We start from the raw sequence: 12,397 nt of genomic DNA on the forward strand, positions 1-12,397 counted from the left end.
TTTTCTTCCATTAAGTTATGAACTTAAGTAGGTCTAATTATTGGGTTGCATTTACCACTATTGTAATTGTTTTCCCCTTTTTTGGCAGAGAATTGTGATTCATGATAATTCTCAGGAGCTTTAGTTTGGTAATTCTCACCAGCTTCAAGTCCTGTAATAAAGAACATGGAAAAAAATGAGGGAAAGTTTTCTTGATTACACACTTAAGAATATTTTGGCCCAAAACTTGTTTTCAAGTTTTATTTGAAACTAAGCTTTGGATTGCTAATAGATAAATTGAGAGTTAGGCCTCATTTAACTATTAAAACTACTTGTGCACTCATCTTTTGACTCAGTCATCCCAATTGTAAGAATTTACCTTGGAGGTACATCTCCAAAAATATGTAAATATATACACACCAGGCTCTTCATTGCAGCATTGTTTCTAACTGAAAAATATTGGAAACGACCGAAATGCCCATATATAGGACAATGGTTGAATAAATTATGGTGCAAATGCATTTTGGAGTAGTTTGCAGCTGTAAAAATCAGAAAGAGGAAGATCTCTGTTAACTGATATATAGTGACTTACAGATTATAAAGCTCAATGAAAAAAAGCAAAGGACGGAAGAGTATATTGAGTGTGTAGCCTTCATAAGGAATAAGGGGATATAAAAAATGCATATAGGGAAGCGGACGTGGCTCAACTGATAGAGCATCCGTCTACCATATGGAGGGTCCAGGGTTCGATCCCCAGGGCCTCCTGACCGTGTGGTGAGCTGGCCCACGTGCAGTGCTGCCCATGCGCAAGGAATGCGGTGCCATCCAGGGGCGCCCACACATAGGGGTACCCCACGTGCAAGATGTGTGCCCCACAAAGTGAGCCACCCTGTGTGAAAAAAATGCAGCCCACCCAGGAGAGCTGATAAAGCAAGATGACGCAACAAGAAAGAGACGCAGTTTCCCAGTGCTGCCAGATAATGCAAGCAGATGCAGAAGAACACACAGCGAATGGATACAAAGAGCAGACAATGGGGGGGAGGGGGGAGAAAAAATACAATAAATATTTTTAAAAATGCATATATCTCTTCATTTGTGCAAAAGGACATGCACATAGAATAAACCCCAGACTACTGTGAATGATTATCTATGAGATAGAAGAGAGGAGGGGAGCATTGCTTTTGAAAAAAAATTTTTTTTTCCTTTTTCTATAGTTTTGAGTTTTAAAGCCAAGGTAATGTTTCATATATTCAAATACAAATAAATTTTTAAAATCAGTCAAGATTTGGGACCAAAAGAGGAACACAAACAGTAACAAATGAACCTAACTATACTGAAAATGAATAATGTAAACAATGAATGGGGAGGTCAAGAAAAGAACTAAACTAAGTAACTTTGGAAATCAATATTTATGTTATAGACTGTGAGGCTAAAGACAAAATGAACTATACCTAAATATTATTTTCTTGTTAGTACATACAGTTCTCACAGAGATTTGGGGTAGTAATTCTAAAACTATTTTATCTGTATACTAGGATTATTAAATGTATTCTGGATACTGCGAGCCAGGTTTCTGACTATCAGAGAAAGAATTACAAAGAAGGAAAAGGGAAGATGAGAAGGAACTGTGTGATATTGGATTGGAATCAGAGGTATCAGTATGAGTTCATGGTTTTATATAGGTAGAGAAAGAAAGAAACAAAGAAAGAAAGAAAAGGGGGAGGGCGGGAAGAAAGAAAGAAAGAGAGTGGGAGGGATGGAGGGAGGAAGGAAGGGTGAGAGAGAGGGAGAGAGGAAGGAAGGAAAGGAAGGGGGAAGGAAAAGAAAATTTGCAATATATGTGTTTATGTGAAATTACCTAGCACCTGGTTTTTAGTTTCTAAGTATGTCTCCAATAAAAGAAACAAGAACTCTTTGTAGAAATGATTAATTCCAGGGTTGTGTCAGGGAAAATACAAGAGGACACTAGACTATCTTCTGGTGCCAGAAAGCAAAGAAGCTGTAAAAAAGGTTGGGATATGATCAAAGGACAGAAGAGCCAAATGGAAGAGGTTCCCAAAGGCCAAATCTGGGATAATTTGTGCAACAAAAGAAATAATGCTCCTAAAGTTTTATAATCCATAGAATAAAGTCAATATCTATAAGCCCATGTAGATATTAATAAATAATTGAATGAACGAATGAATGAATAAATAGGGGAGAAGGGGCAGCTCATCCTTAAAGTAGCATTCCAATAAATGTGGAAGGAATAATGGAAATAGAAAATCACACAGCAAACACCGCAGAAACCCTCACGCTACTTGCACAAGGTATTGTGTGGGACAAATTCAGAGGTAATAAAACAATTTGGAAACTATGACCTGGCCTTGCATACAGGGAATGGCCCATGTCCTGCATCTATATCTATCCGTATCTGTATTATACCTCTCCCTCTCCCTCCCCCTTTCCCTCTCTCTCTCCCTCTCTTTCTCCCTTTCCCTCTCTCTCTCCCTCTTCCTCTCCCTCTCCCTCTTTATCTATATCTATATCATTGACACATATCCTATATGTTACACATTTGCTCTTTTGTGTGTGTGTTTGGTAAATCTTTAGGGTAAAGAAAAGGTAGACTACCTTCCATGGGAGCCTGGTTTCTAATCCTCTGAGCCTTTGCACATGCTTCTTTTTAAGTCTAGCAGGCTCATTTGTTGGTGGGCACACTTCTTCCCCCCTTTCCTGGGCTCTCTCTGTCCCCTACTAGCCTCTCCGTCCCATGGAAGAAGTGATTTAACCAGAGAGTTTGGGGGAGGAACTGACCATTGTGGCAGTCCCTCCTCCCTATTTTGGTGTGTGACTTCTGCAGAGAGCAAAATTTCTCCTATATTCCTCTAGGCTGTAGTGTGTCCAGGGTCAGTCTACATGGGTCAGGGGTTGGGGGGAAGCTGGTGGTTCCTCAGCCCTGACAGTGACTTGGAAAATCTGCCTAATCTGGGGGGAAGCAGCCTCTAGAATCAACCAAGCATTTATCCTGAATAAAGGTGATATCTTTTTTTTTTTTAAATCTTTTAATTTTTAAAATTCATTTTGTAAAAATATTACATTCAAAAAATATGAGGTCCCATTCAACCCCACCACCCCCACCCCACCACTCCCCCCCCAGCAACACTCTATCCCATCATCATGACATATCCATTGCATTTGGTAAGTATATCCCTGGGCATCGCTGCACCTCATGGTCAATGGTCCACATCATGGCCCATACTCTCCCACGTTCCATCCAGTGGGCCCTGGGAGGATCTACAATGTCCAATAATTGTCCCTGAAGCACTACCCAGGACAACTCCAAGTCTCAAAAACGCCTCCACATCTCATCTCTTCCTCCCATTCCCTGCACCCATCAGCCACCATGGCCACTTTTCCCACACCAATGCCACATTTTCTCTGTGGACATTAGATTGGTGTGTCCATTGCACATCTATGTCTAGAGGAGGCTTAGATTCCACATGGATACTGGATGCAATCCTCCTGCTTTCAGTTGTAGGCACTCTAAGCTCCATAGTGTGGTGGTTGACATTCTTCAACTCCGTGTTAGCTGAGTGGGGTAAGTCCAATAAATCAGAGTGTAGGAGTTGAAGTCTGTTGAGACTCAGGGCCTGGCTATCATATTGTCAGTCCAGAGATTCAAATCCCCTAGATATATCTTAAATCCCAGCACCAACTACAATTCCAGTAAAGTAGCATGAAAGCCTTGTGAAAAGAGATCCCATCTGTGTCCAGCTCCATCATGCAGAAACACCAGCTCCAAAGAAGGGCCAACTGACATGGCAGTGAACCCCATCTGCCATGACCATAGAACCTGTGGGTCTCTTTATCCCTCGAAAGAAGCAATACCTGGGGTTGTATCTACTTTATCTGTCTCTGAGACTCTGCTCAGGTGTGCATAAGGGCAATCCCTCTGACATCCTCCAGACTCTTTTTTAGAGACTCATAGCCATATAAACTCATTTGTCCTTTCCATTTCCCCCTTAATTTAGGTCAAACAGCATTTTTAACTCCTGTTACTATATGTAGACAGGGATATTCTGCTGGTCCGCGTTGAACCTTTAATTCAAGGTCATTTTCTAGTTGCATCATCAGTTGGTACTTGGTAGTGATCCCTCGGTGCCAGGGAGGCTCATCCCCGGGTGTCATGTCCCACGCTGGGGGGAAGGCATTGCATTTACATGCTGAGTTTGACTTTGAGACTGGCCACATTTGAGTAACATGGAGGCTGTCAGGAGGGAACTCCTAGGCACAGTGCTGCTCTAGGCCTTGTTCTTATTACAGGCATATAGGCTCACAAGCATAGTCATTAATATCAGGGGCTCACTGTTGGACCCTCATTCCTTCCTGGTCCTTACCGTTGCACCTGGGGGACTGCCGCTGGTCCCCTAGGGACCATGACAGAGCACCCCCGGCCAGGAACCCAGTATCTGCCCAGCTGTTGTTTTTAATTGTTTCCACTATGAGTATATCCAAACATTACCATGCACCCTGGACATATGCCCTGTATAACTCCCTGTCAACCATATATCACCTGTCAATAACATCCTATACCAGTATTCCTCCACTGCCATTGTTGAACCACTCTATGATCCAAAACTTCCTGAAAAGTGAAGCCCAATATAATGTCAGGATCCCTTACTAGTAAAATGGAATATAGCGATGGGTTTAAAGGTTGGATACAGAATACGTATTGATTTGGAAAAATTCTACATCCTATCTTTTCCTTTTCTTTTTTCCTAATTATTGAGCTTCTCTTCACAAGAGCCCTAGATCACAGTAATTCATATATACAATATACAGTACTCCCACACATCCACCATAAAACCTTTTCCCTTCCACAGTGATATTCTTATAACTTATTCATATCATATTTACTTAAACTGATGTACAGACTCTGAGACAATAGCTTTCAAACAAGGTGACATCTGTGCTTACATTGTGGTCCATACTTTAGGATATACAGTTTTCTAAATTTTTAGTTATCCTGTGTTTTACATTATGGTTTACATTATTAGTCTGTCGTCCCCTATATGTTTATGGTGTAATATTACATGTTTTATATTCATCCTTGTGTACTCTCGCGAAACTCCTCTCTTACCCCCACATTTACCTTGGTTCCATCCATTCAACATCCATTTTCCCCTCCCCTTGGGGCCCACAGCGACAGCCAATCTCCATTTCCTGAGGAGCCACGTCCAGAGATACTTGCAACAGTGTTCAGGGCCTGACTTGCTCAACTGCCCTAATGCCCTGGGAGCCACCCTTTCTCTCGAGAGATACAGTTCCCTCTATTTGATGGCATTAGTCCTTTGATTTCCATCTGACTGGCTTTTCTGTCTCTCTCCCATTAAGTTGTGAACTGAGGTGGGGGTAATTACTGGGTTGCATTTACCATTATTGGAAATTATGTCCATATTGCCGGGAGACACTTGTGTTTCATAATAATTCTTGGAACCACTGCCTTGATAATTCTCATCAGTACCAGGTCCTTTGAAAAAGAACATGGGAGAAAAAAAGGGGAAACGTTTTCTTGATTACACATATGTGAACATTTTTAAACCACACTTTATTTTAAATATTAAGTTGTAGTTCCAATATTGTTTTCAATAATTGTTTATTTGAAAATGAGCTTTGGAAAGTTGGTAAGTAAATGGAGAGACAGACTTCATCTGATTGTCTTGATTGCAGAAGTGTGGACCTCAGCAGATGTTAGGTGAACTAATCCTAGGAATTGGAACTCACATCTGGATACAAAATTTCAAGAAAATGATGAACATCCCTGCTGAATTCATTTTCATGTACTGCTTGTAAATTTCTGATACCTGATTCTCTTGCCACTGTAAATCAAATATTCTGTCTTGGTTCTCAATGTGCTATTTTATTTACTTATATACATTTTTAAAAATATGAAGCTGTACTTTGGAAAAGTTGTTCATTATTAGCCGTGTGGCCTTGGGCAAGTTATTTTTTAAACCTTAGTTTTATCACTCATCGAATGGGGCATTGAACGAGATCCTGCATGTTTATCTATAAAGTGCGAGTTAGCTGAATACAAGCGTGCCTTGTATTCCTGCAGTGGCTAAACTGCGCCTGCATCTGAGTGTGAAACATGCTTGACACATGCACTCCAGGGGTCAATCTAAAGTAAAGGTAAATTGTCCATGTCAGTCCAGGTTTGACTTCCACAGTGTCTGGAAGGTTATAGAAATGGTATTGGACAACCGTTTTCTTCACATCTCCATTTGCTCTTAGGGAATGCTAAAATGATGTGATTGTGCATTCAATACCATAGGCCACTAGGAAGGCATGCAATTATAGGTTGAAAAATGTATACTTGCTTTTTCTTGTGACTTTATTTGTTGATAAATTTGATGATATTCTTTGTTTTTCATCCTTTGTTGATTTATTTGGTTCCAGCATCTCTTGGATTAGAATTTCATCTTGGGAAAAGTACACAAAGTCATGTTAAAGTCAGCTCATGCAGGGCTGAATCACTTTTGCTCTATAAGTACCTAAGGCAATCTGTGAATACAGGGAATAAAAGACGGAACTCGAAGGAACTCAATGGATATGCAACTTGACTTTTTAAAGGACCTTGTTTGGGATAAGAGTGCACTGCCTACCTAAATAATTTTGGAAAAATCTGAGATTGTCCAGATATCCTGGTCATTATATATTGCCACTAAATATACAATGCTAGAAACTTTGCCCCAAACACAGCCGTAATTTTCCTTCCTGCCTCTGTTGTCATTCTGTCCCATCTCTGAGACTTTCCCCAATCTGTCCTCCATCTATAAACAAACTTCTTTCTGGATTTCTACATAAATGTGGCATTATTTTCTTCCTTTATGTTATCTCCCAGGAAGCTTTTAACAGTAAGAGTCCTGGACTTTGTCAGATCCAAACCCAAAATCTGGTTCTGCTTTTACCAGAATATGATCTTATACAAGTTTCTTCACTTCTCTCAACTTCAGTTTTCTCAGCTGTAAAATGAGGATACTGTATTTAACTCATAGGGCTTTCAGGAGACTCAAATAAAACAATGTATACAGAAAGCACTTAACACAGAGCCTGGATTATGGTGGAGGCAAAATAAAGGCAGATATAATCACCAGCACTTCACAATGTAACTGTCACCCCATAGCCAGTTACAGTGCCAGTTTCTTGCTGCTTAGTGTCCCTCTAGGGTGCCCAACTCATTTGCCCAGGACTTTTTCAATCTTAGCACTGAAGGACCCCATCTTGGGAAACATCTCAGTCTGGGGCAAACTGGAACTAGGTCACCCTAGTTCCAGCTCATGTGGAATATATAAGTAATGGGGGAAGACCTAAAATATCACAGGGAAGTAAAGATGTCCCTAATATATGTAAGAGAAAAGCTTCTGTCACAGATTTAGCAGCATTCCTACTCAACAGTCATTCTCTTCTCCTTCCTTGAATTTTGTCCTGGGCTATATGTCCAGCCCCCATAAAATGCTTTCAGGACTCCTGCAGCCTGGTGAGCTATGCAATACTTGAAAGTGAGCAGAATTCTATTGGGGCTCTGAGAAGGAATTTTTTTTTCCTGATGAAGGAGAAATATGTGACTGGTGCTGCACACTCCCCAGCTTCTTCCTACCTTGAAAGTGGACATGATGTCTGGAGCCGTGGAAGCCATCCACAACCAAGAGGCATGAGCATGAGGGAAAGGCCATGATGATCTCAAGGAATCTGCCCTGATATATTGAGTTGCTGAACCAAAATCAGGAGCTGCCTCACTCCCGACTTCTTGTAATACAAGGAACACAAGCCCCTGTGTGTTTAAGCCAGTGCTTGTCAGGTGTCTGTTAATTGCAGACAATCACATTCTTAACTGGTGCTGTTTCTCTGGCAATACCTTGCTTTGCCTCAGTAAGATGATCTTGGCCACTTTGCTGGGCCAGCTATTGTACAGAAGAACCAATTTTAAGCCCTAAAAATCAAGGTATATATTTAGATTTTGGTTGATGGAGAAGAGTGGGTTTTCATTTGTGTAGCAAATGTTTATTGAGCACTTCCTCTGTGCCAGAAACTGTGTAGGTACTGGAGAGTCAAGGATGACTCTGTCTAGGTCCCTGGTCTGGGCATGATTATACACTGATATGACCATGCACAGCACTTCAGTTGTCACAGAGCAACCACCAAGGGCTGGGAGACAGAGAGGAAGGGACCACCAAAGCAATCAGGGACAGTCAAAAAACTTGAACTTGGCTAAGGTCAGTATAGGAAAGTGGGGCCTCCTGGGGAGCTGTCCGAAACTGCCAGTGCTGAACTCTGTATTCCGTTACCCAAGATATTTACTGGGGTCATTCTTGCCCATGGCAGATTGCTAACAAACGGCACTCAATGTCTCCAGAAAGACCTGGTTTGAATCAATCTGCTACTTGAAGAAAAGCAGGGGAGTAACTTCCAGGGACACTAAACTCCATGAAATAGTTGACTGAAAGCCCAGTCGCTGGAAAATCCACATACTGCTTATGTGGCAGTGACAGTTCTAGGGGCCAAAGAAAAAGCCCACAGACAGCCAACTTCACATCACCTTCAGCACTGGGCCTAGAAAATGCCCCAAAGGTCATTGAACTGAACCTGAAAAGCTGCTTTTAGAAAGCATTAACATTCCTCTAAAAGTGTTGTGTGCATTAATTGAAGCCTAACAATTGAATAAGGTTAGGAAGCACATTGTTTTTAAACCATGTCTAATTCCTTATGATTACATTTTCTTTTAGAGACAGATGAATTTATCACTTTTAAACCTTTCAGCTTTCCATCTGGGAGAAACTTGGGGGTGTGGGGATAGAAGGTAAGAGCTACAAATCCCCTTTCTAGGTTTAGTTGCTAAGCCTCAGAAAAATCATCAGAAATCCCAGTGACTCTTCATGTTTTCTGCATCCTTTTCCAAAGATAGTTCATACTTTGGGGGTGGTCAACCCACTATGTGGAAGAAGTGCTGGTTTCAGGACTGTAATTCCCCAAATATAGTAAACTTTCAGATCTACCAGTAAAATCATGATTTCTCATTATAGGCCCCTTCCTTGACCCAGTGTAACTTTATTCTTGTCTGGGCAGTTTACTTGACTAATGACTTGACCTTTAAGTTGTTGAAAATTTTATTGACCAGTATATAGCATTTTAATGGTGATCTACCTCTCTGCCAAAGCTGACACTTGACGGAGCTCTACAGTTTAGTAGGCGCTCAATGGAACTGAGTTCTTTTGATACACTGAATCAGGGAAAAGCAGGTGTCATCACTCCCATTGAATAGGCATTAACCTGGTTTTGGAGAGATTAAGATAACCTGCAAGCAAAGAACCAAATCTTCTGATTTTTTAGACAGAAATTGCTTTGAAAAATGGACGATGGTAGCATAAGAGTTAACAGCAAATATTCATTCATGTAATCTACTGATCAATCAATTAAATGGTTAAGGAATATTTACTGTGGCTTCTTAAAGACCAGACTTGGAAATAAAGCAATCCCAAATTCTTAAAAAAAGGCAGTTCCTGGAGAAAGTGGTCCATTTCTCTTGGCAGGCATCTGCTTTGCCATCATAAAATCTCCTCTCTAAGGAGTCCTAAGCTCAGAGAGCAGTGTCAGGGAGCACACTTCTTCTTTGAGGTTCCTCTCAGACCAAAGACCAAGCTCAATCTGTACTCCTGACCTGACCTCACAAGCAACAGTTGGCAGTGATGGCCCCAGGATTTTGGCCATTTCACCAAGGGCCCTGACATGAATTGTGGATGTAGAACCCTGTGCACCATCTCAACTTTCTGTTTAAGAGAATTTCATGAGGGCTCAGTTTCCCAAAATGTAAAACAAAGGGGTTGGACAAGAGATACATGTACTGTCCATATGTTAGCTCTGGCGCTGACAAAATGTAGCTATTGAGCCCTTGAAACATGGTTCATCCAAACTGAGATGTCCTGTAATTGTAAAATACACATTGGATTTTGAAGAGTCAGCATGATAAAAATGACTGAAACATTTCAATAATTTTATATTAATTACATATTATCATGATAATGCCTCAGATATATTTGATTAAATAAAATGTTATTAAAATTTGTTTCCTTTGCTTCTTTTTAAAAAATATAGCTAATAGACTATTTAAAAACATATGTGACTTGAACAGGCCATGCTGTGGAGGCCGGTGATCATCCTACTCTTGTGGTGCAAGCTGCCTCTGGAGCTAGTCTGTGGCTGGAGTTGGAAGCTCCATTTCCCAAAAACAGGGGAAGAAGAGGTGATTGGCCACTGACATCAGCTATTGATAAGCAATTCAGCTGGCTAAAGTATAATCCTAAGAACAGCTTAAGTTTGAATTTGTCCAAGTCAGAAAAATGCTGGTAGCCACCATTTTGACTCTGCCCCTGGCTTTAGAGGAAGCCACGCTCTTTGAAAACTGCAGTGACAGTAAGGACTGGCTTCTTTCACCCAGATTGGCCTACAGCCCTAGCCTAGGCTTCAGCCCCACCTCTAGCAGGGAGGAAGCTGGTAAGCCTTGCACCAGCCTCTCCTGGTAATAGCAGGTACATTTGACTGACACAGACTGAATAGTCAGAATTTTACTGGGGCAACTGTGGTCATTTTGGACCTCCATGGCATAGCTTGCTGCCCACACCTCCAGCTCCATCCCTTTTATCCCCAGGTAGGTGATAAAATGGTTTGAAGCTTCATCAGTCTCTCTGGGCAATTCCAATCTAGGCCTGCACAACATGGATTATTACACATGGCTGTGGTTCTGTCTGTACCCCTGGCAATGAAGAAATATGGGAGAAGCTTCATTGGTCCCTGGGGCAATGAGGGCACCTGGAGCCTCCATAGCTTGCAGCACCAACTACATCCTTGGCCCCTACTACACAACCAGCAAGAGGGAAAGGGCAAGAAAGTCCTAAATTAGAGAGAAAATGCACTCAGAAAAAATACATGTAGTAAGCCAGATGCCAAGACACCAACAAAAAATTACAATCCACACCAAGAAACAGGATGATATGGCCCAGTTAAAGAAACAAGACAAGCCTCCAAATGACATGAAGGATTTGAGACAACTAATCATTGATATTCAAACAAATCTCCTTAACAAATTCAGTAAGATGGCTAAAGAGATTAGGGATATTAAGAAGACATTGGATGGGTGCAAAAAAGAATTTGAAAGCATACATAGAAAAATAGCAGATCTTACAGTAATGAAAGGCAAAATAAATGAAATTAAAAATATATTGGAACCAAATAATAGCAGATTTGAGGAGGTAGAAGAAAGGGTTGGTGAGCTTGAAGAAGAAATGGCCTCTGAAAGTGAACATACAAAAGAACAAATGAAGAAAAGAACTGAAAAAATTGAAAAGTTCTCAGGGAACTAAATGACAGCAAGAGATATGCAAACATACGTTTTATGGGTGTCCTGGAAGGAGAAGAGAAGAGAAAAGGGACAGAAGGAATATTTGAAGAAATAATGGTAGAAAATTTCCCAATCCTATTGAAGGACATAGATAGCCATGTCCAAGAAGCACAATGTACTTCCATCCAAATAAATCTGGATAAACCAATTCTGAGACACATAATAAACAGAATGTCAAATGCCAAAGACAAACAGAAAATTCTGAGAAGAGCAAGAGGAAAGCAATAGATAACATATAAAGAATATCCAATAAGATTAAGTGTCTATTTCTCATCACAAACCACAGAGGCAAGAAGACAGTGGTATGATATATTTAAGATACTGCAAGAGAAAAACTTTCAGTCAAGAATCTTATATCCAGCAAGAATGTCTTTCAAAAATGAGGGTGAGGTTAGGATATTCACAGATAAACAGAAACTGAGTTTTTAACAAAGAGATCAGCTTTGCAGGAAATACTAAAGGCTGTGCTGCAGTCTGAAAAGAAAAGACAGGAGAGAGAGGCTCGGAAGAGAATCTAGAAATGGTGATTATATCAGTAAAAGTAACTAAAGGTGCAAAAGAGTGGTGAAAATAAAATATGGCAGATAAAACCCAAATATTTTAAAGTGTAACCAATGATTTAAAGCACTTGTGATCAGAAAACTACAACTCATTGTTAGAAGAAATTAAAAAAAAGACCTAAGTAACTGGAATAACATACCATGTTCATGATTGGAAGACTAAATATCATTAAGATGTCAATTCTACTCAAAGTGATGTGCAGATTCAATACAATCTTGATAAAATTCCACAGCATTTTAAAAATAAACACAATTATCAAATTTATTTGGAGGGGCAAACATCTTGGAAAGGAGGATTGAGGTTAGAGGACTCTCACTTCCAGAATTTAAATCTTATTACTTACTTACAGTGTGGGAGCAGCATGGTACTGGCATAGACAGACACATAGACCAATAAAACTGAATCGATGGTTCCAAGGCA

General features: G+C 40.5%; 1 protein-coding gene across 2 annotated transcripts in view; it reads right to left on the reverse strand.

Moving 5' to 3' along the window:
- Window positions 1-12,397, reverse strand: part of SPACA7 (sperm acrosome associated 7) — a 65,561-nt gene that overhangs the window by 40,173 nt on the left and 12,991 nt on the right. For both annotated transcript variants that reach the window (XR_009180598.2, XM_058276409.2), the window contains exons 3-5: window positions 6,342-6,443; window positions 5,396-5,491; window positions 56-151 (exon numbers count right to left, since the gene is read on the reverse strand). Coding sequence is in view for 1 of the 2 variants with exons in the window: in XM_058276409.2 (XP_058132392.1) it covers window positions 56-151; window positions 5,396-5,491; window positions 6,342-6,443 (294 nt within the window). In the remaining variant the exon portion in view is untranslated. The remainder of the gene's footprint in view (window positions 1-55; window positions 152-5,395; window positions 5,492-6,341; window positions 6,444-12,397) is intronic.

Source organism: Dasypus novemcinctus, chromosome 15 (genome assembly GCF_030445035.2).
Source record: "Dasypus novemcinctus isolate mDasNov1 chromosome 15, mDasNov1.1.hap2, whole genome shotgun sequence".
In the NCBI taxonomy this organism is placed as follows: domain Eukaryota; kingdom Metazoa; phylum Chordata; class Mammalia; order Cingulata; family Dasypodidae; genus Dasypus; species Dasypus novemcinctus.